General features: G+C 47.6%; 8 protein-coding genes across 10 annotated transcripts; 4 read left to right on the top strand and 4 right to left on the bottom strand.

Moving 5' to 3' along the window:
* Positions 1-243: 243 nt before the first annotated feature.
* On the bottom strand, positions 244-3,576 carry SPPG_06324 (uncharacterized protein; the record flags this gene model as incomplete). The annotated part of the gene is made up of 14 exons (XM_016754539.1): positions 244-444; positions 507-581; positions 644-1,402; positions 1,461-1,520; positions 1,583-1,702; positions 1,770-1,880; positions 1,947-2,054; positions 2,116-2,222; positions 2,293-2,384; positions 2,446-2,621; positions 2,686-2,809; positions 2,876-2,962; positions 3,019-3,133; positions 3,216-3,576. The coding sequence occupies 14 exons, from the start codon at positions 3,574-3,576 to the stop codon at positions 244-246; spliced, it is 2,496 nt and encodes an 831-aa protein (XP_016606683.1).
* A 436-nt stretch (positions 3,577-4,012) lies between these two features.
* Positions 4,013-5,163, top strand: SPPG_06323 (mps one binder kinase activator-like 1A). The gene is made up of 2 exons (XM_016754538.1): positions 4,013-4,239; positions 4,340-5,163. Exons 1-2 carry the CDS (start codon positions 4,216-4,218, stop codon positions 4,997-4,999), a joined length of 684 nt encoding a protein of 227 aa, XP_016606682.1. The 5' UTR covers positions 4,013-4,215; the 3' UTR covers positions 5,000-5,163.
* Positions 5,164-8,380: 3,217 nt separating this feature from the next.
* SPPG_06321 (uncharacterized protein) lies at positions 8,381-9,376 on the top strand. The gene is made up of 5 exons (XM_016754537.1): positions 8,381-8,550; positions 8,628-8,661; positions 8,730-8,819; positions 8,883-8,981; positions 9,052-9,376. The coding sequence occupies exons 1-5, from the start codon at positions 8,401-8,403 to the stop codon at positions 9,204-9,206; spliced, it is 528 nt and encodes a 175-aa protein (XP_016606681.1). The 5' UTR covers positions 8,381-8,400; the 3' UTR covers positions 9,207-9,376.
* Positions 9,228-10,961, bottom strand: SPPG_06320. 2 transcript variants are annotated; one of them, XM_016754536.1, is made up of 10 exons: positions 10,761-10,961; positions 10,634-10,693; positions 10,526-10,572; positions 10,409-10,467; positions 10,086-10,344; positions 9,974-10,031; positions 9,805-9,900; positions 9,672-9,742; positions 9,486-9,611; positions 9,228-9,421 (listed from the first exon to the last, which is right to left on the bottom strand). In XM_016754536.1, exons 1-10 carry the CDS (start codon positions 10,900-10,902, stop codon positions 9,380-9,382), a joined length of 960 nt encoding a protein of 319 aa, XP_016606680.1. In that variant the 5' UTR covers positions 10,903-10,961; the 3' UTR covers positions 9,228-9,379. The 2 variants fall into 2 exon arrangements, with proteins under 2 accessions (XP_016606680.1, XP_016606679.1); XM_016754535.1 differs by having other exon boundaries at positions 9,974-10,025.
* Positions 10,962-11,007: 46 nt separating this feature from the next.
* SPPG_06319 (NADH-quinone oxidoreductase, E subunit) lies at positions 11,008-12,085 on the top strand. The gene is made up of 4 exons (XM_016754534.1): positions 11,008-11,172; positions 11,237-11,487; positions 11,546-11,753; positions 11,819-12,085. The coding sequence occupies exons 1-4, from the start codon at positions 11,056-11,058 to the stop codon at positions 11,987-11,989; spliced, it is 747 nt and encodes a 248-aa protein (XP_016606678.1). The 5' UTR covers positions 11,008-11,055; the 3' UTR covers positions 11,990-12,085.
* SPPG_06318 lies at positions 12,076-16,239 on the bottom strand. 2 transcript variants are annotated; one of them, XM_016754532.1, is made up of 18 exons: positions 16,106-16,239; positions 15,930-16,028; positions 15,754-15,858; positions 15,467-15,686; positions 15,175-15,403; positions 14,838-15,105; positions 14,440-14,765; positions 14,305-14,368; positions 14,021-14,246; positions 13,816-13,961; positions 13,638-13,753; positions 13,361-13,573; positions 13,108-13,303; positions 12,983-13,048; positions 12,676-12,919; positions 12,559-12,621; positions 12,324-12,487; positions 12,076-12,268 (listed from the first exon to the last, which is right to left on the bottom strand). In XM_016754532.1, the coding sequence occupies exons 2-18, from the start codon at positions 15,999-16,001 to the stop codon at positions 12,140-12,142; spliced, it is 2,847 nt and encodes a 948-aa protein (XP_016606676.1). In that variant the 5' UTR covers positions 16,002-16,028; positions 16,106-16,239; the 3' UTR covers positions 12,076-12,139. The 2 variants fall into 2 exon arrangements, with proteins under 2 accessions (XP_016606676.1, XP_016606677.1); XM_016754533.1 differs by having other exon boundaries at positions 15,930-16,239.
* Positions 16,240-16,998: 759 nt separating this feature from the next.
* On the top strand, positions 16,999-19,533 carry SPPG_06317 (citrate synthase, mitochondrial). Its single transcript, XM_016754531.1, has 7 exons — positions 16,999-17,456; positions 17,541-17,591; positions 17,667-17,774; positions 17,834-17,899; positions 17,966-18,507; positions 18,579-19,109; positions 19,171-19,533. The coding sequence occupies exons 1-7, from the start codon at positions 17,412-17,414 to the stop codon at positions 19,220-19,222; spliced, it is 1,395 nt and encodes a 464-aa protein (XP_016606675.1). The 5' UTR covers positions 16,999-17,411; the 3' UTR covers positions 19,223-19,533.
* SPPG_06316 (uncharacterized protein) lies at positions 19,394-23,492 on the bottom strand (the record flags this gene model as incomplete). The annotated part of the gene is made up of 11 exons (XM_016754530.1): positions 23,480-23,492; positions 23,018-23,391; positions 22,717-22,956; positions 21,625-22,657; positions 21,184-21,549; positions 20,977-21,057; positions 20,755-20,917; positions 20,480-20,687; positions 20,159-20,413; positions 19,915-20,097; positions 19,394-19,840 (listed from the first exon to the last, which is right to left on the bottom strand). Exons 2-11 carry the CDS (start codon positions 23,216-23,218, stop codon positions 19,394-19,396), a joined length of 3,177 nt encoding a protein of 1,058 aa, XP_016606674.1. The 5' UTR covers positions 23,219-23,391; positions 23,480-23,492.
* Between the last annotated feature and the right edge of the window lie 393 nt (positions 23,493-23,885).

Raw genomic sequence — 23,885 nt, 5'->3', positions numbered from 1 at the left:
ACAAATCTGGAGGATGGGTCTGCGCCACAACTCGCGTCATCTTCCGACGCCACAAGCGCCACACGCTCACGTAAGACATCGACGACAGCGCTTTGGAAGACGGGCTCAGGCGCTTTTCGCAGGTTCCTCAAACGGCGGGCGCACCAAAGATCACATCAAACTCATCATCTCATCTTTTACTTTCCACTGTTGTCCAAGTTCCATAAATCATTATTGTGTTGGTTATGTACACATCGCTCCGCTTTACGATCGTATATTATCATTGCCGTTGCCACGCCCAGTCGTTGCGGGGCTAGGTCCCCCCTGTAACTTTGGTAAGTAACCGTTCCGCTTGCAGTACTCCTTCACATAAATCTTGATTTTACTCTTCTTATGCTCCGAAAGCTCACTATTGTCGTTCAAGCTATGCGTTCTTCGCTCTTTGTCGACTAATGCCTTTGTTACCTAAGAAATAGTCAAGGTTCAGCAAAATAGGCGCGTGCTGCAAGTAGCATCATGACCCCTACAGCTCGTGCCAAATCCTTGAATTTTTCGGACGGAATTTTGTATTTTGACATCTGCTTGACGACAAAATTACCGATCTGAAAGTAGTACTGTGAACTTCAGTCTATGAATGTAATTGTGCGCGGCACTCAAGACTTACCTCTACTTTGAGCTTCTTCGGAAAATCTGACGTACTTGATGTTGGGTGGCTAACCCGTTTCTCCTTGTGAGGTGACGGCTTTTCTGGTGACGACTGCACCGCGTTGGCTTCTTCCACAACCGCCCTGATTGCGGATTCCGATACCCCAGGTAACATCGAGGGTAACGTCGCGCGCTCATCATTAGCGGGTTCACCGGACTCGGAAGGAAACTCCCACTGCGCTTCCCGTGTATTAACATTATAATAGTAAACGGCACCATCCTCCGTACGTGTCGCTTTCCATCCTAGCGGTAGCGGGCGATCTGCTTGCGACGGACGCCTGGGGGTGTGCTCATGCTCGCTGGAGTATGTGGTCCTGTGATCCGGATATGGCGCGTGTCCATATCGAGGGCTGCCAGATACCGACGAATTATGGGAAGGAACAGCTGAGCGAGGGTACGGTCGCTGACCAGAGTAATCGCTATCATTATTTCCTGATCCACGACGCGACCACGGTGACCGTGTTTCATAGTCGGCGTATTCCGGTGGGTACGCCCGAGATGCAAAATAGGAAGGTCGGTACATATCATGCCGATTCCGACTATCGGAACTAGAATATCGACGCTCTCCCTCGCGGTCATCACTTCTGGAGCGCTTTGACCGCGGCGAATACGATTCAACTCTATCCCCATCAGGTTCATCGTAGGAGCGTTTAGATCCACCATTTTGAGATGGAGAGTCTTGACCGGTGGCCTCCTTTGGTGCATCGCTGTCTGGGGGCTGTCCAAAGCATTTTTTACTATAAGGAACAATATGGCAAAGCTTGTTTTTCACTTACCGGAGGAATTCGTTTTGGGATTTTGTAGACACTTTGCAATGTGGACCAACTCTCAACAAGCTGCGAAAAGATTTAGTATTCGCGTGGCACTTCAGAAACACGACAGCTGACGATCACTTTACCTCTTTGGCAATCGTAGATATCTCCAAATCGGGTAGCTCTGCTAGCTTGACTACACAATCCTCGACTTTCTCAGCGGTATTCTTAGATGCGATAGGAAGCATGCGCAATATACGTAACACCTGGTCCAAAGAAAAGCCTATTAGTAATGTTGCAAACAATAGCTGTACACTGTGTCCCCGATCTAACCTGTAAACAAATTGCGGCATTTTTCCCTGTGTATTCGCGAAGACACATTTTGAGAACGGAGAGCCCATGTCCCCAGATAAAGCGCCGCTGCAAAGGAAGCGCGTTCGTGTTCTATCCAATTGGGAAGTTATTATCTTTTCAATATACGAATACCACAGGCAGTGCTAACCAACACACCTCGATTTTGCTAAGAAGCCGCATAATTCTCTTTGGTTTGGCCGCATGGCGAAACAAGGATCGTGTGACAACCTGAACATCTTCTGCATTATGTAGACATTCTGCCTCCTGCAAAGCACAATGTTTATGCTCTCGTACAGTGTCAGCATGCTCCTTCTTCATTACCAACCTGCCTAACCGCCTCCCCTTCATAGTCGCTGTCCTCGCCACCTCGTTTACGTCGACGAGTAGCACGTGGCTTGTCTGTTTCTGAGTTTTCCATATCACTATCTCCTTCTGCATCGCAAGCAAAAGTACCGCTGAGTAACTAGAAGGCTCTGAACATTGGACGATGCAACAACCCTACCGTCATCGGAATTCATGACAATCTCTGCTTGCTTTCCCCCGATGTAGCCTTTGCAATTGGCGGAGCCACAAAAGCATTCCTGCGCCTTTGCACTGCAATCCAAAAGCGCATTAGGTAAAAAGAAGCCAACTTTGTATGGCCCAATTGCCTTACCCATAACGTTCGAACTTATAGTCAAATGACAATTCTTCACCCACGTCAAGGTCACGTAGAGCGAAGATTCCTATTCTCCAGTTTGATCCCACCACCCATTTATGTAACGCACAATTTGGGGAGCAGCTATGATTCATGAAACGAGACATATTGCCTTTCTTTGAGGCATCGATAAACTGCGGACCAAGCGTCAGATGACGTGATCTATTATATCTGATCTTTGTGAATGCACCGACGTACCTCATTTGCCTTCAGGCTCATGAAATAAAAATGCTTTCGCCCCTGTTTATCATATTCTTGGATCCTTTTCTTAAACATTGCACCAGTGATGACTTCTCCGCAGTACTCTATTATGAAGGAGCCTCTACAAAACAGTGATTTAGTCAAAGATGACCTGCGGTATTACCTTATCGATGCTGCTTGCACATACCCGCGAATAGGCGCCGTAGCCCGAAGGCCGAAGCCCTTCTTCTCAGTTTCAAAGATTTCGATGGGCGCGTAATGTCGGTTTTGGAATCTGAAAATACCGCTAAGGCGTCGTACTATCCGTAGAATTCGACTTTCCGTACCAACCTTCGGTTCTGACAATATTGCCCGGCGGGGCATGTTTCTCCCATACACTCTATAAAAAGCTCCTTGTTTATACAGTTCGACTCTTCCCCGCAGGCCTGATGTCGCATATTTTGGCCTGGCATTATTGAGCACATTAATGTCTGGACATACGACCCAAAGCCAAACGACACAGATACTGATGCATAGCTTGCACGTACCTGGTACATATCGACAATCGCAGATCATATATTCATCACTGGGAGTCTTCCCGTTCGCCCCTCCCTTGAACTCATTGGAAAGGATATGCGTGTACGTTTTGCTAACCTTCTCTGCAACTTCCGGCGTGGAGCAGGTTGGCTTATCACAGGATATGGGTGCGGGAGGGTCTTTCACGTCACCATCCGCAAGCGTGGGCGGGGTCGGCACAGGCTCTGCCTCAATAACCACCGATCTGTGCTCTTCTGGAGACCCCGTCAGGTGCCAAGATAATCGCTCTTCCTTCACTACATGCTCTTTTTTGACCATCGACCAAGACTCTATTACGGTTTCCGTTTTATGTTGCATGGGGTCCACCACCATTATTAGAAAATCCCCATGCGCAGATAAACGTTCACTTGAGACTTTCAGGTCAATCACTACGGCAATGTTGCAACAGGAAATTATTGGAAGCTCAATTTCAAGAACCGGATATCCAACCAAAGTTATAAAGCATACGTGTAAGATAGCAAAGTGATCCTGTTCCGCGACCAAATGCCCTTTTCGTGACAGGGCAGATCTCTGGACACCTTTCCACGAGCGCAGCAGATAAGGAAGGACAGATATCAACAGCCTCTAACGCCGGTTTAGAATATATGTACAAGCGGCGGATAGTGGGAACTTTGGCAAAGTGGGCGGTGGGTAGATTCGCTCACGAAGTCTCCGACGACAGACTCGATACGTTGACCGAGAGACACCAGCCACAACTTCGTGGCTTGGTATTGGAGCGTAAGCAGCTACCAGCGTCTAGAAGTCAACAGTGGGGGCATTTGGGCAATCGCCGACATCCTGAGGTTTTGGAACGCACGAATATTGTTAGCACGAACTTCTGGCTTTCTATTACTCAATTCTCCTTGTTTGATTGAATTCTGATTACTTGCATACCTTTTCATACGTGTACGAGCTTAATTTGAGGGCTTACGATTTGCTTTACGTGCCAACTTCCCCACACATACAAGTGCAATGAGCTTCTTTGGACTAAAAGGGGTAGGCTTCTGAGCCTGGTGATTGGCAGAGGGCTTTCTCGTATGCAGTTTTGAGGCACTTGTCCAGGAGAACGTGTTTTCACGATATTTCTTCCAATCAGAACAAAACGTTTAAACCCAAGCGGAACATACCCGAAGGCACAAAACAATATCAATTGAAGAAGTATGCAGAGGCGACGCTTGGCTCCGGAAATCTTCGACTCGCCGTTGCTCTTCCAGAGGGTGAAGACTTGAACGAGTGGCTTGCAGTCAACACGGTTGACTTCTTCAACCAAATTAACATGCTATACGGGACAATCACGGAGTTCTGTACGCCATCCGAATGCCCCGTTATGTCTGCTGGTCCAAAGTACGAATATCACTGGTGCGACGGCGTGCAGTTCAAAAAGCCAGTTAAAGTCTCTGCTCCCGAATATGTTGATTACCTGATGACATGGGTGCAAGCCCAACTGGACGATGAAGCCATATTCCCTTCGAAAATTGGTGTACCGTTTCCGAAAAGTTTCCCGTCAATTGTCAAAAACATCTTTAAACGACTGTTCCGAGTATATGCGCACATATATCATGCACACTTTCCGAAGATTGTGGCTTTGGGAGAAGAAGCGCATCTGAATACCAGCTTCAAGCATTTTGTGTTTTTTGTGCAGGAGTTTGCTTTAATTGATAAGAAGGAGTTGGCGCCGCTGGAAGAGTTGATTAAAACGCTGACGAATGAAAATAGGGCAGCACCTCCAACAGGCGCGGGAATCTTGGCTCAGTAGACCTGTCTTACCCTAGTATTTTGGTATAAGAGTATAATGACAACGAATAAGGACAATAATGGAAAGTGTCTGTATGGTCAAAAGGAATACTAGTTCTGCGGTGGTATTGGGACTTCGCCTCTCACAGTTTCGTTCTTTGGACGAGGATGAACAGCCAACAGTGGTATGGTCAAATGTCAATTTCAGCAGGTCCAGGAGTTCATTCCTTCTGGAAGCGGATTTTCGTGTATTATCACCAATCACACACAATTTCTACTTATTCCTGCTTTTTCAATGCGGCTGCAAACGAACGAATACTTTAGTACAGCCAATCGTCCTTCTCGCCAATCGAACCCCTATATCTTACCAAGGCTGCCCTTCTTTGCAAACCGCTGGTTGCGAAGGAACTTGGGGTCAACTCCTCGGAGGGAAGGGTGACGGTTGGCCTTTGGCTTCTTGATACCGTTGCGGTGAGCCTTACGGTTCTGGTTGTGGTTGGTGTGGTTCTGTAGGCGAACAGAACATTAGCAGATCGTCCTTCGATTCCATTTCCTGGGCTGGCATAGCCTTCTCCATCCTTTCGAATCTATGAGGCATAACACCCGATCTCTCAACAGAGCATCTATCCCCGCCTAAATCGCCCTGGCCCACCAACCGAACTGTTACGAACCTTTGACTTGGCCTAACATAAAGAACTGGGTGAGCATGAAAGATCAACCAACGGCAAGCATTGTTTTTGGAACCTACCATTGCTCCCGATAATCAGGCTTTACCCTAGTAATCGCAAATGGGTCATAATTTAGTTCATCATTCGTGCATGCCCATGGTCATTTCATGTCATCCATCCATCGAATACCATCCTCGTAAAGGACCCAGGGAAAACCAGAACCATCACACAATCCTCCTTTCCGCAATCTGTATGGATGGATGGATGGAGAAACATTTGAAAGTACCTTTTTAGAAACACGGGAATGAATGAACGATATTGTTGAGGACGGTCATCGCTCATCGCTGGGTCTTCTCGAGCATCGTGGTGCTCAATTGCCACGTGATGCTACTAAGCTTCTGAAGCTGACATCTGCCTTGCACCCACCGTTGGACCCACTGTAGGATCTTAGGTAGCGATAGAGCATCATGGCTGGAATCTCATCTTTTGAGGAAAATTACAAAAGAGAATTCACAATCACAATAGTTCTATGTGGATACGAGTGTCGATAGGCCCATAATTGTAAGCCCAGTAGTCAAAGTACGGTAAACCTGTGAAGGCTAAAGAACACGGTACCCATCTTATCTTTTGATCCTACGGTCCACCCGGGACGTTCACGGCTCCATAAGTTGCTGGCATTGCCATATTTCTATTCAAAGAATCTACCCTCACATCTTCTTGTCATTGGTGTGATATATATCATGATCGAGCCTGTAGTCAACCCAATTGAATCCCACACGCAGGGCACGAACCCATGTGATGCAGTTCCAAATAGGTCTCCTACGTCCTTTTGCAGCTGGTTCACTAATTCAACCTTTTCCAAAGGAGGATGTTTCCAAATTTCAATGTGTATATCGTATCTTTCCAATGCGATACTGCGACGATCAGAGATATACTTGGGGTTGAAGCACCGTGAAGGCGCCTTGAGTGGTAGAGCTTTGAGGCGTGGATTTTGAGGACGAATGGGGTGTGAAGGTGGGAACCTCGTCTGAAAAAAGGTCCTGGCAGATCGTTGTCGTGGCGTCTTCGACAACAATCGCTGCAAAATGCCAACTTCGCAGATGCGCGTCGTCCAAGTCGTAGCAGTCTATTCGATAAGTATCAGGCTACTGAGCTTTGTAGCTTGCTTAATGAACATCACCGGTAGATCCTTGCTCAGCTAGATAACCTGAGACTTCACATCCAGCTCCTCTGGTTCATCCGCATGCAGCATACCAGACTTTGAAGGGGTTATATCCGTTTCTTTGAATTTTTCTGGAGCACGTCGAACCACCCAGACTCCCTCCTCTTGCGTCCAGCCCCAGCATCTTACGGGCATGCACTCTCTTCAGATCCATATGCATAACATATATAATACGGTCCTCCGTGTTCACTCAGGCCACCGGGGCACTGGTACACGTAGTCGAGCATCCTGTTCCTTCTCGTAGGGAGGCGTTTTCATCAACGATATGTGATTGTAGCACAAGAGACCTTTTTTCGGTTTTCAAATTGGTATACTCGTATTTCACCTCTACTACACGCGGGAGCTGCCGATTTCTGGAAGCAAAAAACGTTGTACAGGATATCGGCGGTGATAACAGACCAGCGTGTTTAGAAGCGGATACTGGTTCCATTGAGATCTCGTTGATGATAAAGAGTTTCATCGTAGACCAGCGCCTTGAGCAACCCACTACTTTGTATATATTTGCGACCATGTTAGTGTTGGCGAAGGCAGCAATCCGAAAGATAGGTTTGAATGATATTCTTCATGGTACTCGAATCGAGTGCAATTTAGGTACTTTGTCCCTCTGTTGCAGATACATTGTCATCGTATCGTCCGTTGTCTGAAATACGAACTCGTCCTTGGAGTAGACCATCATCGGACAGGCATGCTCCTCTTGTTGTCCGTATAGAGCACCAGGTTGAAAGTGAGGATCAAAGTGACACAGTCTGGGGTTGAAGTAAGTGAAGTCCTTTACATAGGACCTGGTCCAACACATCCAGCAATACCGCCTGCTTCCATTTGCTCTTCTTTTTAAAGTAGCTTACCCTGCGAATTTCAGGATATCCTCGACGCCGATGTTTGAAGCCGCCTACGAAGACCAGTGAATAATTGAAGAGGCACATATTTAAGACCGTAACTGGTCAATGGTCGCCGCTCGGACCGAATCCCTCTTTTTCACGAGCATTGTGCGGATGTAGGATAAACGACTCGACAGAGAGCTACGGATCCGTTCTAGGCCCAATACCAAAAGTTGATTCTTCGATATGCTTGTTTCTGAAAACAGTCTCTCAAGAAATCTTGCATTCTTCGTTAAAGATACTATCATCTGAAGTGTATTCTTCTCTTGTGAAATTCTAACAGAGACCCAGAAGAATAAATGGAATTGGTGGAGGTAACAGTGGTCAGACACCTCATAGGATATAGCAGCCGCGTCGCTTTAGCCAGTCCCGTTAAGGAGGAATAACCACCTTGAGCTCCAATTTGAACAACTCAACCTGACCAAATTGTGTTTAACATGGATCGTGCTCTCAATTGGCATGTCGTTGAATAAAATGGAGTTTGTCATATCATTATATGAATCTTGGTAGTTTCCAATAATGTTTGCTTCTGGCTCGTTTACATCTGCATCGCTTTCAAGAATTGTACCCCACGATCGTGGATTATGTAACGGACCCGCCCAAGGCGACCGCGTCCAGCATTCGCGTAATTCAACAAGTGTGCTTTCTGGACGTCATGGCAGAACTGCATATTATCGGCTCCCTTGTAGGTGCATCCAACTTTCCGCGCCCAGAGCTGTGTTGCAAATGGAGGGTCATAGCCGGTGATGGGTGGAAAATCCTCGAAGGAGCAACCGAGGGGTTGACGCAGGTGGATGTACCAGAGGTTTGCATCAAGTGCCGTAGCGCATGTAAGGTTTCGCTGCTTTAATAATGGATTTTGCTTAAATTTGAAACTTTTAGGATGATAGATTTACAGTCTGGAGCCATCCAATAGGTAGCCTGGAGGTTCAATTGGTGTAGGTAATGGTTTGAATCTAACAGAAGGATGGGGTCCGTTTGAAGACATCCACTACGCGACGAAAAGCGTGACGGGATGGCCAAAGCTCCAAGTTCAAGTTTTTCGGCGAGATTCTTTTGGACGGAACGAACTATGTATATTTCGGATTTCAGTTTCTTTACTACATGAGGCGCCAATTGACAGTTTTGTCATGTTAGATGGGTACGGGTTCGTACATATCCCAACCACACCTGGCGAGCACGCTCTAGATATTGTGACATGGCGGCCTGTTACATCTTTCTGGGACGAAGTATGGTGTAAGTATTGCCTAGTTTACCTGTACCAGAATGAGGCGCTACACGATTGCTGACACGACCCAACCTGCAGCATATTTTCTCAATTCCTCACCGGCACTCAAAAATCCCGACATGGTACATACTCCGTCGGATCGATTCAGGCTAACGACATGCTCAATGGGAAAGGTGCATGTGGAAGTGGGCATCATACTGAGAAATTTTGAAGGGTATGGTGTCGCCATGTGACTAGCGATTGGTCGTTGTGTCATGAAGAGAACGGCGGTGTAAAATATCAGACAGTTTGTGTTCGTTGTTCAGGCTAGTATGTACAATTAAGCCACCAGATTGGGGTATCTGGCCGATTAAAGCGAGCTCCTACAGTTTCGAAATATAAAGGTAGTCGAGAGTTTCACCAGAGCTCAAAGCTCCGCTGTTGTCCCAGCTTCCAAAGCATCCAACTCCTGAAGAACGGAAATATGAGCATGCTTTGAAACGACTTGTTTTGCGCGTGCTTGAGGAACAAACCTGCAGTGACTTGGCATGCTTTATCACATCAATAGCTTTACTTAGCTTCTTAGACTTCTCTTGAAACTCTTTGATCTCGTCTGCATTCGACCGAGCAAGTTTACCCATCTCCTCACCGACTTCAACCTACTCCAGTTGGATGAGACCATCGCTTGAAACGACGGCAGAGGACCTCCACTTCCTCACCTGCTGGCGCTTTAGACCTTCTAGACGGTCGGCACTCGTGTCCGATATTATTTGGGGAGGGATTATGGATGCTATGCGCAATTAAGTTGTTAGGAACACAAACTATGTTAATAGAGAGAGGGAGACCATTCACCAATGGGGTACGGTGAAAATATCATGTCAATGAACTCGTGGTTCCGCTTGTATCTTTCCAATGCCACCGCACGGCTTACTGATCCATCTAACTCGTCTGTTATTATGGACACAGCATTAGCTATAGCGATAGATGGGACATCAGAGGTACTGCACTATCAGATGTGTACCCCCAGACGGATCGTGATCGTCTTCTAGAAAAGCGCGAGGTTGCATTGACGTCTTTATCTATTATCAATAATTAAGTGCGAAAACCCAACGGTCATCAACATGGTGACTTACCCGACCACGTTTGCGATGACCAAGATGTTTATAATGTGCGGGATCCGCACCAGCCATCCCTCTCTGTGCCATTCCATACGGTGGTACCATTTGTGGAGGCGGTGGGCCACGAGCAGTGAGATTAGGTAAAGTCGCGGGATCGCGGGGAGGGGCCTTGATGAGCTGCGGATGGACTGGCACATGTCGGGCGGGATCAGGCATTTGGAGATAATGCATTAGCTGAAGGTCAGAGTGGACCAAGCGGTAGCGTCTTCGTGTCCTATAATATTATAGAACAAATAATTAACATTATGCCACATATTATCAGTGTCAGGGTAACATACATGTGGGCGACTTTATCCCCGTAGCCGAAGCCTTGGCTTCGGGATATAATTTCCATTTCCTGCAGGAAGAAGTAGTTCATCACAGGTTCCATTAATTGTAAAGACATAACACCATACCTTGTCGACGACAATAGTGCGAAACGCGGCTTCATCGTCCATCCACCCTGTATTGAGGTACTGTTTGCATGCCGTGCCATGACGTAACTATATTGACCTCAAGCTCACCATATCCATCCTCAGGGAGGGGTTCTGAAGGATGAAGTTGAAACACAAAGATGGAACCGTCTGCTTGCGTACGCATTATTTAGAACCCTTTTTCTAAGTAATTAATGATCTATCCCCAGAACATTACCAACGGGCTTGTCTACAATAATCCATTCGAAAGACGTTTGGTCTACTAGTGAGGCTGCTTTGTGCAGTATCTCTGCTGCTCGATCCGGACTTAGCGGCGCTCCCCGTTGAGGAGCAAAATTGGTAGTGAGTTTCTTGAACATTACCGTTGAGGTTGATCTCGCGGTTGCGTTGCAATGCCGCGTTAAACACCTTTGCTCACGTGATACCACAAAGAATTGCGGGGGGCAAACGAACCAGAGGAGAGCGAGGACCTCTCCATTTTCAGGTCTTGCATTTCCAAGTCTTGTCAAAACATGCTGCGAATTCTGTCGCGACGGCTGGTCCCCTTGGCAAGACCTCGCTCACTGGCGGCGCAATCAGTGCGAACCATCTCTAATACTTCGGTGGCGAGATCGGATGCACTCTTCGTGGTTTGTAGTGGAAATGAAGAATGGGAGGAACTCGGTTGCATCTCATCTATTTTATTGCACACAGCACCGTGACAGTACAGATAACAACGCGACCATACCCTTCGAGTTCACCCCTGAGAATCTTAAACGGGCAAAGGAAATCATAAAGAAGTATCCTCCGCAATATAAGAAGGCCGCCACCATCCCGCTTCTTGACTTGGCTCAACGGCAGAATGGATGGACTAGTATCTCGACAATGAACTATGTGGCGAATCTCCTTGAAGTCCCTCCAATGCGAGTATACGAGGTCGCCACTTTCTACACGATGTTTAACAGGTTCGTGGACAGCGTCAACCGCCGATGGCAGAAAACTAATTCAACTGGTCGCGCACAGGCAACCCGTTGGGAAGTATTTCTTGCAGCTGTGCACCACAACTCCGTGTCAGCTCTGTGGCTCCGACAGTATTTTGGAAACCATTCAAAATCACTTGGGAATCAAGCCTGGGCAAACGACCGACGATAAACTGTTTACTTTGGTGGAGGTGGAGTGTGCTGGTGCATGTGTCAACGCCCCAGTGCTTGCGGTCAACGACGATTACTATGTAGGTCTTCTTCCTGTTGTGCTAGAATGCATTCGTGAACAGAACTCAAATCTTATCTTCTGCAGGAGGACTTGACTTCCGAGACGACCATTAAAATTCTCGACGAATTGAAGAAGGGCAATGTGCCAAAGGCGGGCCCTCAGTCTGGACGTCAAAACTGTGAGCCCCATGGGGAGTTGACAACTTTGAGGGGGGAGCCGACCGGTCCAGGATTCCGTGTCCGTGCGGATTTGTAGAGAGCCCCTCATTAGAATCAGGATACTCTCATTGGGCTCAATATTACTTTGCATAAACCTCCTCCATAATACCGTGAAGAAACATATACGCAGATATCATGGACCTTATATTCATAGTTACAATTCCAGGCAGCGAAACTTTGATTCAGCTCATTTGAGATAACCACATCTAGGATCCCAGTCCCAGGTGTTATTCCAGTATCCAGCCGCCAACACCCCACCAGCGCCCTTTGTACCCGCACCGCCAAATGGGGCGCCATCGCGCGCTGTCCATCCTGTCTGCAACGATGGTCAGTATCGCCCCTAACCATGCCACTCAGGCAAACAAACATACATGCGGATCGCCGTACTCATCTCCTACAACGAGATAATCTGGTATCTGTAATCCAGTTCGGAAGGGAAGTGACCACGCAGCGCGTAAAATGCCATCCTTGTCGGTCCCCGCAATGAAGACGGCCACCCGTGTTCGAATTGGACTTGGTGCGAGGAAGATAATGCCTTTATGGGCGTCAATTCATCTTTAGGTCAGATCTTACTTAAGCTGGTACAACCACACATCTTGGAGATACCTGTTCCAGGAGATTCGTACTTGCGTTTATCTATCTGAAATCCCCCCGCCGGTCGAAATTTCACTATGCTTGAGCGTTAATGGTGCGGCTGGCAATCGCTAGCTGGAGTGTCATTACCCATATTAGCGCCACCCTCATTCTCCCTCCTTCGCGTATAAGCGTTGTCTGCAGGTCCGCCGAGAACAATCAAATTGTACCGCGCCGCAATCCCGTCTAGCACGTCTATATCCCGAACGATCTGAGTCACGCCCCGCGAATATATGTACCATGAGAGCGCAATGTGTTGTGCGGCCTCTCTATAGAGATCCTCGTTTTGTGCCGGGTTTGAAGGTACGACAATGATGAATGGATGGTTCAGTGCCTGAAAGTAAAACTCTTAGTCTATGATGATACAAATGTCACAGGAAACTGTGATATCGCGCACACTGGAGATGGGGCCGTACGTGCTGGGATGCCTCTCTTGGCTGATCCACAGAAGATCGTTTTCCTCCTGTACATGTCCAACGTCAGTGATCTTCACGTCCTACCCGCAATCAGCCAGCGACAAACCTTCCAAGAACTGTCCGGATCCAATCTTGCGTACGATGGTCCGGATACGGACGGCGGCTTATTGAAGTCTGTGCCATCAACGGACCAGCTCTCTATACCTTCCTGTCTGGGGTCACGCACAAACCCGAATCGCCTAATATTACTAGTGTTGAGATGCCACTGATTTTGAACGCGATGGACTCGGATGGTACCAAGGCTATAAAACATTATGAGGACTACAGTTCTGGCTCCGCATGAGCATATGCCACTCTACCGAAATGGCACTTCTAGTTGAAGTATCCGGATTCCTCCCTTGGATCCCGTTGACGCAGGGTTGAGTGTATTGAGTGAGAATGCCTCCGGTAGCGGGGGAGGACTCAATTCAGGATCCGCCGTGATATTCAAATGCTTGTCGATGAACTCTTGCATGGTGTTATCGTTTGCAACTCCTTCAAACCAGTGTCCCTGAGCGGGAATCTCCGATAAACTATATCAGAGAATGCAAAGAATTGAGTTATGATAGCCACGCCAGAAGTACGTATTTTACATACTCCCACGATATCGGGTTTCGATTCCACTCATTCCCAAGGCGTATCAAACGTCGAGAATGCAATGGAGGAACATTGTCATCGAGAGCTCCATGACGTGCTAACACTGGTAGCCCTCCCTTTAAGCAGCATGAGCGCTAAACGGCGAGTTTAAAAAGTGCACGTCACAGACTCCAATTACCATGTTTGCTGCATATAAGTCTATGTCATGCTCAGCAATGCTGGCATCTAATATGCCACGAAGTAGAGGATCCGCATATGAATCGCCTACACGCATAAAATATGGAGCATAAAATTGGATTTTCATATATCCCGAAGCAGGAACCGCTATGTTCGGAACGTTCAGTGTGAATCTTGAGATACACAGTGTTTGTATGGGGTCATACCCGCCAGCGCTTTGTCGGGAAAATGACTTGCGAGCCACCACGCTCCTTGTGCTCCATTACTGTGGCCAGCGTATATAAGCTTATTTCGATTGATGGCAAGGCTTTTTTGTTTTTCGGCGGGAACTCCAGGCAGTAGGTGCAACGCATCTAATGCATACTCTATATTGCGAAAAGATGGGCCATGCCAATCGAACCCCCATGGAGTTCTGCCGGTGGGGTATAAGACCTAATGGCCGTGAGAATTGGTTTAACGCCTTGGTGTCTGAAGCCTCTGCTCTCCCTACCCAGGCATTTTCCTGTTGTCGGTATGCATTGGTCCAGAATTCCGATGATGCCTCTACTCCCGCACTGTAAGGGTAGAAAAGATTCAAGACCATAAAGATTTGAATGAGAACCAAGACAGACCCAGTACGACATACCCATGGAGCGCCAAGACTATCGGACATTTCGTCTGTCTATCTGCGCAGGCCTTCTTAGGTGGACGTGCCATCGCATAATGAACAGAAAAGTCATAGTCCAGAAAGGTTATCTTGTAGACATCGCTCCATTGTCGTCTGTGAAAAGTGAAGGGGCCCAATAGCAGCGAGAAGCGCTCGTTGTCATCTAGCCTAATGCAGTCCAGCTCGATTCTCATAGAAGGTGCGAGGTCTGGAGGAATAGCGCCTATACTCAAATTCAAGGGAACTGCCATGATTTGCCCAGGGGCTATCTTGATGCTAAAATGCACCGGAAGAGTTGCATTGACCTATCAAGAAGGAAAGAAAGATCAGACGGCATGGCATCATTTTTTTTTATCGATGAACAGTCGATCACCCACTTCTGTGCCATCAGATAATGTTGCGTGTACGCTGGTCACTTGCACCCACCCGGTCATATCACGACTTTGCTGCCGAGTCAAGGGTCTTTCCGCGGGTGTAGTGATATTGGCGTTCATGATAGCAACTGATGCAAAAGGCGATATAAGTTCCGTCCCCATTACTTCAGGGATCACTGCATCGTTCTCAAAATGGATAAGGCCATGGTTCTCTTGGTTTATTTCCGCTTTTTTAAGACTTCCACGAAAACGAAGCTCCGGCGGTATCGTACTATGCGCAGAATACAAGTAAGTCCTGTACCAGATCGAGCACGTCCAAAACCTGAGCACAGATGCCTACCCGCCTGATATACGAACATCAATGACAGCGTACACATATAAGATATGCTCGCCTTTGGACAAATATACAATAGAATGGGACGCATGCGTGTATCCATATACATTGCCAGTAAATGCACGGTTATCTATCTTGAAAGATACCACCCCTGAAAATTCGACCAAATAAATCCCTTCTTCATGCACGTTGAATTTGCCCCGGAAATATGAGGCATGCTGCAACGCAGCCCAACCTGTCCTTACATATCAGCAAGTTGCACATAAAAGCTGCAATCTTCTTACAAAGCTACTCATACCAAATGGCCTTTGGTTAAACTCCCACCGTATCTGCGGATATGACAGCCGTACAGTTTGATCTGGCCCTGTCTCCACATGACGCCATCGCACGAAGCCTCCATCGGCAAGCTCCGAGGGATATCTATCCGTGGAAGAAAAACTCAAGTTCTCAAATCCACCGTAAGCGCTAAGAGGATCATTTCCGAGCTCTCTAGAACCATGTGGGAAAGGACCCAAGCTCTTCGGTCATATTTATTACTGCGTGGCTTACTTCAGGACGGTGACTTTGAAATTGGGCTGCACATACCTCCCATACGTCAGGAAAAGCCACAGCATGCAATGTAGATTTTCGCAAAATACCGCTATTGAGCTCTTCGAGGCCAGCGGGGTCGTTCAAGACTAGTGAAGATGCCTACAGTCGCAATATAGGGTTCAGGATCAAGTCCCTCCGATCACTGGTAACATTTCCAATATTCGCCCCACCTGGGATGCTTGTATAGAAGCGATCAGGATGAGCAGTCCCAACCACTGTAGGCCTCCATTGGTTGGCTTCATTGTCAACGAGATGATGTGCGCCTGATGCTGGAAGACATTAAGGCGAGGAGTGCGCGCTACTTAGCACCTCATATCATACTGAAACCAAGCGTTTGCAATGTCACCCGTAGTTCTTTTGAGGGTTCTGGTATGGTGGCTTCCTCTTTGGCGGTCACTCTTGGAAGCCCAATTCCGAATCTTGAAATGTGGATTCACAGGATTCATGTGGATTCAGAATCTGTGAATCCGCAATTCCCAAATGCTGTCGGTGGAGTGGGCACTAGTACACAGATTCCAACCAATTTAATCATAATTTTACTCGATTTAGACTCATGAACTATGGTTTGATCCAAAAAATCCTATATAAGTTATCATGCCCATTTTCCCAGGCTTTCATCTTTTTCCATAGATATCATCAATGCCACCAAAAAAGAAGCAAAAACTCAAAAAACTCGACAAACCCACCTTACATACCTGCAACAAGACTTCCTTTGCAAAAGCCCTGCCAAACAAGATCTACCACCAATGGCTTCTAGATTACATTGCCATCATCCATCAACTCGCCGACCACGCTTCCCATGCTCTCAAATTCTACATCCTATCTGCACCATCCTTTCCCACAGTAGATCAAGATACAATCAAAGTGATTCTCTATCTTCTCAACAAGGGGGAGGCTTGGCAACCAAGAATGGATGCAAAGAAGGTGCTACATGGATGCTTGTTGCTGTACATTCCTCTACTTTTCAACATATCATAAACTAACTTAACATGCTTTAAAAATGCAGAAAAACAGGCGGTGTATTTTCTATGCATTGGATAATATTTTCTGTATATATACTTTGTCACATACCCGGCAATATTTGTGAAAATAGTCTAAAGTAAATCGGTCTAAGTGTCGGCCGTGTCCAATTGAGATTTTGGGGGTTATACTTGATTTATCGACGCGGCTGATCATGTGAGATCACGACGGTACGTTATATTAGGGAGTACCATCCCCAATGACAGGTTGGTTGTTAAAAGAAAGGCCAACGATTCTCCTGGTCTTTATTGCAGTTGATATATTTCCCGTCGATGGTATTGATGGGGGATTCATAAACTCCATCTGTTAAAGGGCGATCAGTACACCTGGACATCATACTGTCCCAGCCGATCTTGACGAGAACTCGAGCGCATTCAAGTAACCCAAACACTGTAAAGAGCCCAAAGAATATCCACCGCAAAAGTAATCTTGGAGGACGGGAACTCTTTGGACGTTTGTTTCCTTCCCCAAATCCATCCTTGACAACCAACGGGATGACACATATGTTCACGTGACCGGAGCGACGGCAATTTCCGGAAATTGAAAAATCGGATGGGAATCAACCGACTGCCTTCTTTCCTCTTTGTTGCTTGTCGTCTCCCATCACCGACTCTCCCATCATTCACAAAACAATGGCTTCCCTTCGTGTTTTGCCAAAGGTGTCAGCGGCCTCGTCGGTATGTCCCTAACGGTGTGATCCCCGCGATGCGGGACAGCGAATCGTGCCTATCAGTGCTTACTTATCACATCTTACATGTTAGCTTCTTTCCCGGCAGTTCGCTGTCCGTGCCTATTCCACTGCCAAGACTCAGGTATGGCTTTGGCATGAAAATATATCAAGAAGATGTCTTCAGATAAACTAAAGGTCGTTGATCCGTGGACTACAGAGCTTGAAGGAGCGTCTGAAGGAGCTGATCCCCGAAAAGCAGGCGGAAGTAAAGGAAGTGCGTGCCAAGTATGGCAACAAGGTTATGGGTGAGACCACCGTTGACATGGTAAGTTTTATTGAGTCACGTTCAGAGACCTTACGAATGCTGATTCTCGTCAATACCAGATGTACGGTGGTATGCGTGGTATCAAGGGTCTTGTTTGGGAAGGCTCCGTTCTCGATGCCGAGGAGGTTAGTTGAACGCGCTTTTGGCGGTACGTTCTTGTCTAAACTTACCTGGCGTGTTGTCCATAAAAGGGTATCCGTTTCCGTGGTTACACTATTCCTGAGTGCCAGAAGCTCCTCCCTGCAGCGGAGGGCGGTGAGGAGCCTCTTCCGGAGTCTCTTTTCTGGCTCTTGGTGACCGGTGAGATCCCCACTGCTGAACAAGTCAAGGCCCTCTCTGCCGACTGGGCTGCCCGGTCTGCTATCCCCTCGTACGTGGAAGACCTTCTTGATCGTTGCCCCAACACCCTCCACCCGATGAGCCAGTTCAGCTTGGCTGTCACTGCTTTGCAGCACGAGAGCAGTTTTGCGAAAGCCTACCAGAGTGGTGTTCCTAAGACTCAATACTGGGACTACACTTTCGAGGACGCGAACGACTTGATTGCTAAGCTCCCCAACATTGCAGCTCGCATCTACCGTAACGTTTTCAAGGATGGCAAGGTTCCTGAGATTGACCGCAACCTTGACTGGGGTGCCAACTTCGCCCACCTTCTTGGTTACCAGGACCCCAAGTTCGTCGAACTCATGCGTCTCTACCTCACTATTCACTCTGACCACGAAGGAGGTAACGTCAGGTAACTTGTCACCTTCAATAACTTTCGTCTGGCATTGGATATTAGGTGTCTAATAACCGTTCGATGTGTAGTGCTCACGCCACTCACTTGGTTGGAAGTGCTCTCTCCGACCCGTACCTTTCTTTCGCCGCTGGTATGAACGGGTTGGCCGGTCCTCTTCACGGTTTGGCGAACCAGGAGGTTCTTCGTTGGACTTTGAAATTGAGGGAGCAAGTCGGTCCCAATGCTACCGATGAGGAGATCAAGGAGTTTTTGTGGAAAACCTTGAAGAGTGGTCAGGTTGTTCCCGGATACGGACATGCTGTGCTCCGTAAGACCGACCCCCGTTACACTTGCCAGCGCGAGTTCGCTCTCAAACACCTTCCAACCGATCCAATGTTCAAGCTTGTTAGCCAATTGTACAACATTGTTCCCGGAGTTCTGACCGAGCACGGAAAGACCAAGAACCCATGGCCCAACGTTGACGCCCATAGTGGTGTTCTTCTCCAGCACTTCGGCTTTGTGGAGCAAGATTTCTACACTGTCTTGTTTGGAGTGTCGCGCGCCTTGGGTGTCATGAATGGGCTCATCTGGGACCGTGCCCTGGGTCTCCCTATTGAGCGGTAAGCGTAACTTGTTCCCATCGACAGGGTGGTCAATGTGCTAATGTTGATTTGTCTATAGGCCAAAGTCCTTCAGTACGGCTCATCTTAAGAAGATGTTCGAGGGCAAATAATTGGTAATGACTACATATTTTTATGTCATGTCCTCATAAAATGATTCCCGGATGAGGTTGGATTGGGTGTCGGATGTGGTGTTCTTTTTCGTTTTTGCATTATTTTGACTTGAATATACAACTTGTTATTTAATTATCATCAAGTACACTCTCAACTAGTCGCGCGTATTGCTATCGCTTCCCCTCATTCATCCATTTATCCCGCAGTCGTATGGTATCTTGGGCCGATCCTGTTTTCATCTCACACAAGCAGCTGTACTTGTAAAGTGCTGCCTCATTTAGCCACCGCAGCTTGCGGCAGAATTCGTATACGGCAAAGCTCTGTGGGGTCTCTGGTAAATTATATGGATTTTGCTGGTAGACACTGAACCGAGAGATGCTCTTGTGGAGCGTTCGCAACTTTCCAAAATTAATGAGTCCATTGTCGAATCGCTTTGGGTTTCCATCATTGATAAATAATAAATCCTTCATGAAAAGACTCAGAATTGGGATGAAGGGGGGAGGATTTCGATCCTTCTCCATTTGGTCAAGTATCTGCCGATATGAACGATAATTGCCTTGCGGTGCTAGAAGAAGTTCCAGCTCCTGCAATTGTTTCAAGCGCTTTGGATCGACCGCCTGAAAAGTTTTGGACAATTAAATACGATGCAATGAACTGAGCCATGTGAAAAACCACGGGTCGCACTTCTCACCTCCCAAGTGGATTTAAGTCGGCTCACTGCAGAAAGATTCAAGCCCGATATTATTGCCAGCAAAGTATTGTAGTTGTTCAACGCCCGGCAGTGGTATGCCACTTTGATACATTTCTCAACTACTTTCACCCGATTCTTGAGTTCTGGTTGAGTGCAAATCTCTGTCGCGATCCAATAGGACACCTAAAATGAGATGCGGGGAGTAAGATCCCTGATATTCTGTATTCCGCGTACTTGATTATACCTGATTGAAACCGTTCACCATGTCCGTAATGGAAGCAACTTCCCTAGCAATTACCGGATCATCTTTCTTATCTTCCCACAAATGTAACAGGAAAGCCAGGGGACTTATGGCGGCAAAGCGCTCATGTTCCAAGATGGTCAGTTGATGGGCAAGGTCTTTTGGGTCCATTTCAAGGAACTGGGTTTTAGCAGCAACTGTAGATGCTTTCGAGAAAACCGTTGGTGCATTCGCAAGTCGCCATTTAGCGATGCGGTGCTAGCGTTCGGAAAGCAATAAGATATCTTACTGGCTGAGAATGAAGATATCAAAACAAATCCCAACCTTGACAGTCATTAACCCTTTGAGGAGTACCGCCAGGCTCTGAAAGTCTTCTGTATACTTGACCGCCGGGGTTTCTACCTCCTCTGTTTTTGCTTCGAATGGCTGCTGCATGATGTCCAGAAATCTGTTCAGGGCTCGTTGTGCTGCTGGATTGACAAAGTCTGGGGACCAGTGATTGAAAATCCAGTGTTTTACCACGGACACCGTGCTAGTAAAGGCACACACATGAGACATGACACCAAAGTCTACCAAATGGCAAAATTAGATGAGATTACCGTAGTCTAATTACCGGCCGCCATTTTTCGACTGCCCGAACTTGATCTACTGATGCATTTTGCGGGGGTTCTACATTGAGCCGTCCAATCAGTCTCTCCAGCACTTCTTCGGCGGTTGAAAAATGGCGGTACGTCAGCAAAAAGGCTTGAATATATTCCTGATCTATGTTCAATATTCAGTTGAAAGCAACTGATCTAAGTTGATTTTCATCTTGTACTTACCGGGATCGTGCTCATCAGCAAGACGTTCGATCAGTTTGTCGAGGGTACCCCCTGCAATGGAGTGCTTGTTCACCGACCCGTCTATGATGAGAGCATGTAACGAAAACGGAAAGCATGGGAATTAAGTAATCTTCCCGCGCGCGGACTAGATGTGTCGGGGAAGCGGGATTCGCATATTGTGCGCAAAGTCATGACGTGATGGCCTACCTTGATCTATTTCGTATCGGACCACAATCTTTCCATCAAAATTGTCACTCATTTGCTTCATGAGTACCCACGGTGGTCTTACGGGCGCCTTGGGAGCCTCCGGTACGCTCTCTGCTACTGTCTTTGCCTCATACTGACTTGTTTCCTCAGCAGTCATGACTCTTTGCTCTTCCTCCGCGCCCAAAATATTGCTAGACGTACGCAAGAAAGGCGCGGGAGGTGCCGGAGTAGGATCACCCTCAGGCACCGGCGACTCGTCGTCTGTCTCTGAGTGTCCTGGATCCTGCCCGGTAACCTCCCTCATATTGGCTGCCAGTTCTGCCAATAAATTGTGAAATTCGCGCGTATACGCATCACCTTTTGCACCTGCTCGAGAAATAACGGATTAGCCGTTCTGTACAATTGGACGAACGTGTGATATGTGCTCGAAACTACGTCTACCTGTATTTGCCAACGTTCCTTTCAGGGTTCCACTAAGGCTCTGCGCTACAGAGATATTGGAACTAGCAGTATTAATAGTGCTGGTCCATGCTGACATCTCATCTTGAGATGCTGCCCAACAATGCAGTACGCCATTCCGATGTATGATGTTGAAAGCGCCTTGCGTCGCCTGCTGCGGATCCGGCAATGCTAAACAGTTTTCTGTCGGGATGTCTATGATCATCTTAGGCATCTCCCCATTGTTTGGAGCTTTTTCGCACATTTTGAGAACATAATCCTCTAATGTTGCCGACAGCACCTCGACGGACTTGTTTCGCTCCACGCGTACCACGCCGGAGAGCGCGGCCAAATCTGCAATATTATCAGCTGTTGTGGTTGATCCTGATATAGTATATTTCTTCCCTCCGACCAGCGTTAGATATCTCGGAGGGGACGTCTCCGCCAAAATTGTGGAAATACTGGACATGCCGCTCGGAGACGCCAGTCCGGAGCTCTGAGATGAACTTTTCACTCTGATGGTGCCAGTATTGATCTTCGAAACACCTGGCGAGTCCGAGGCCTTTCGAGGTCGAGATCCAGGCCCACTATTCAAGAAATCTATCAACGTCATCCCACTGTCTCTTTTTTCGTCATCGGATTCAACATCGGACAGCGGGCTCGGTTTCCCTGTATATGACATTGAATTTATGGAGTCGGAACTAGTTGTCGTTGGTCCAAACGGAAAGCCGGCGCTCCAGCGTCTGGATGTATCTTTAACCGTACCCCGCAGATCTGGAACTGAGGAGGCAACAGTTACAGATGATGTGCTCAACCCGCTTTCGAGTGAGTCAGTGCGCGGAATGTCCCCTCTTGACTCTGTTATCGCTACAGATGCTGGCGGTGCTCCACTGTTTCTCTTTTGAGCTTTGAGTTGATCAAATAGGCTCGGAAATGTACCCGAAGGGGGAAAGGAAGTGTCGGCAGAAGTGGTCGTGAAAAACCCGCTATTAGATGGGACTGCGGATCGAGGTCTGGTTTTTCGTAACGAAGCATCCTGTCACTCCTCGTCAGGAAATCTTTCTACATCATCAACATATTACGGGCTTAACTGACCTTTTGTTGGCCGTCTGACTTTGGTGTGTCCATGTTTAACATCTCATGAAAGCTGATAGCCTCTTCCTCTTCAGCGGGTCCAGCCAGCGACGCGGCGGATGCAGCTTTACTACCACCAGCAAGGCCCCGCAAGGTTTTTCCCATTGAGGAATCCGACGTCCTCCTACTAAGTATGCGTGGAAGGGCAGAGTGCCTTCGTAGCTTTTTGTTGTCATCGCTGGATTCTAATCCTACCTTTGACTACGATATCGAATACATTAACGTTCCACAGCAGCATTGTGGTAGGTGGATGTCTGCCTACCTTTGCGGCCAGACGCTTCTCCGATTCCAAAGTTTCTGCGGTATAAATACCCCCTGCTTCCAATCTAGCAACCCCCATCTCATCCAATGCGGCAGAGGAGCCCGTTCTGTGGTTGAACAAAATCATCGCGTTTCCATATTTGGCTTTAACGGGTATAGCGGTTCCCGGTAGATACGGAACACCATGGAGAGTGCAATACATGGCCTGAAAGCTGATTGATTAATATTGGATAGGTATATGGCTATGGAAAATAAAAACTCGGCAGCTGGGGGCGAAACTGGCAGAGGTTGGATCGAAAGTTAACGTGAGTCACTCGGGCAGAGCCCGCCATTGAATCTATTTTTGGCCTTCGGCATTGTTGAATGACAACGGATCTGGACATTGGTGGGCGAGTAAGAATTCAAACTTAAATGAGGGTGAAGGGGTGAAGGAGCAAGGATGCAGGGTCGGACTTTCGCTTACGTCGCAGTTGCTAAGCCCCGTGTGGCGTGGTCGCAAGTCCAGCTGAAAGTGCTGGTTCGATGCTAATCGGGATGATGGCAGAGAAACACGAGAAAATGAACCGGGAAAGGCAATCGTACACTGATAGTGGATAGCCGTTGGTGGTCCCCGGAGCTCTTACCACCTTTAAATATGAGTTGGCCAAAGCCCAACTGGTTCGAGGCACGGCGAAACAGGAATCTGCAAAGCGTCACGGCCGACGTCGTGTGAGCAATGTTGTAGTCTTTGGGCTGTTACACGGTCCGCGCACACGTGATCGAAAGGCCATTACGCTTCTCAGCGCCCTTCCTTTCACGACATCTTGCATTTATCCAAGCTTTGTCGGCTTGCGTTTTTCGGTCTTCCGTCTTTTTTGTATTCGTTGGAC

Source organism: Spizellomyces punctatus (genome assembly GCF_000182565.1).
Source record: "Spizellomyces punctatus DAOM BR117 chromosome Unknown supercont1.11, whole genome shotgun sequence".
NCBI classification, from domain to species: domain Eukaryota; kingdom Fungi; phylum Chytridiomycota; class Chytridiomycetes; order Spizellomycetales; family Spizellomycetaceae; genus Spizellomyces; species Spizellomyces punctatus.
This window is presented reverse-complemented; position numbering and strand designations above follow the sequence as displayed.

Excerpts from the sequence above, each read along its gene's own strand:
- SPPG_06318 (XM_016754533.1), bottom strand. The coding sequence starts at position 16,001 with ATGAAGCCAACCAATGGAGGCCTACAGTGGTTGGGACTGCTCATCCTG. Across the intron at positions 15,859-15,929 it reads CTTCTATACAAGCATCCCAG|GCATCTTCACTAGTCTTGAA; the intron begins GTGGGGCGAATA and ends TTGCGACTGTAG. Across the intron at positions 12,622-12,675 it reads TGAGGGTGGCGCTAATATGG|TGAAATTTCGACCGGCGGGG; the intron begins GTAATGACACTC and ends GCTCAAGCATAG.
- SPPG_06321 (XM_016754537.1), top strand. The coding sequence starts at position 8,401 with ATGGCAGAACTGCATATTATCGGCTCCCTTGTAGGTGCATCCAACTTT. Across the intron at positions 8,551-8,627 it reads CGCAGGTGGATGTACCAGAG|GATGATAGATTTACAGTCTG; the intron begins GTTTGCATCAAG and ends TGAAACTTTTAG. Across the intron at positions 8,820-8,882 it reads TTTTGGACGGAACGAACTAT|ATGGGTACGGGTTCGTACAT; the intron begins GTATATTTCGGA and ends TTGTCATGTTAG.
- SPPG_06323 (XM_016754538.1), top strand. The coding sequence starts at position 4,216 with ATGAGCTTCTTTGGACTAAAAGGG. Across the intron at positions 4,240-4,339 it reads GCTTCTTTGGACTAAAAGGG|AACAAAACGTTTAAACCCAA; the intron begins GTAGGCTTCTGA and ends TCTTCCAATCAG.
- SPPG_06319 (XM_016754534.1), top strand. The coding sequence starts at position 11,056 with ATGCTGCGAATTCTGTCGCGACGGCTGGTCCCCTTGGCAAGACCTCGC. Across the intron at positions 11,173-11,236 it reads GATCGGATGCACTCTTCGTG|CACCGTGACAGTACAGATAA; the intron begins GTTTGTAGTGGA and ends TATTGCACACAG. Across the intron at positions 11,488-11,545 it reads TTCTACACGATGTTTAACAG|GCAACCCGTTGGGAAGTATT; the intron begins GTTCGTGGACAG and ends GGTCGCGCACAG.
- SPPG_06320 (XM_016754536.1), bottom strand. The coding sequence starts at position 10,902 with ATGTTCAAGAAACTCACTACCAATTTTGCTCCTCAACGGGGAGCGCCG. Across the intron at positions 10,468-10,525 it reads GCACTATTGTCGTCGACAAG|GAAATGGAAATTATATCCCG; the intron begins GTATGGTGTTAT and ends TTCTTCCTGCAG. Across the intron at positions 10,345-10,408 it reads GGGGATAAAGTCGCCCACAT|GACACGAAGACGCTACCGCT; the intron begins GTATGTTACCCT and ends ATAATATTATAG.
- SPPG_06317 (XM_016754531.1), top strand. The coding sequence starts at position 17,412 with ATGGCTTCCCTTCGTGTTTTGCCAAAGGTGTCAGCGGCCTCGTCG. Across the intron at positions 17,457-17,540 it reads AGGTGTCAGCGGCCTCGTCG|CTTCTTTCCCGGCAGTTCGC; the intron begins GTATGTCCCTAA and ends CTTACATGTTAG. Across the intron at positions 17,900-17,965 it reads CCGTTCTCGATGCCGAGGAG|GGTATCCGTTTCCGTGGTTA; the intron begins GTTAGTTGAACG and ends TGTCCATAAAAG.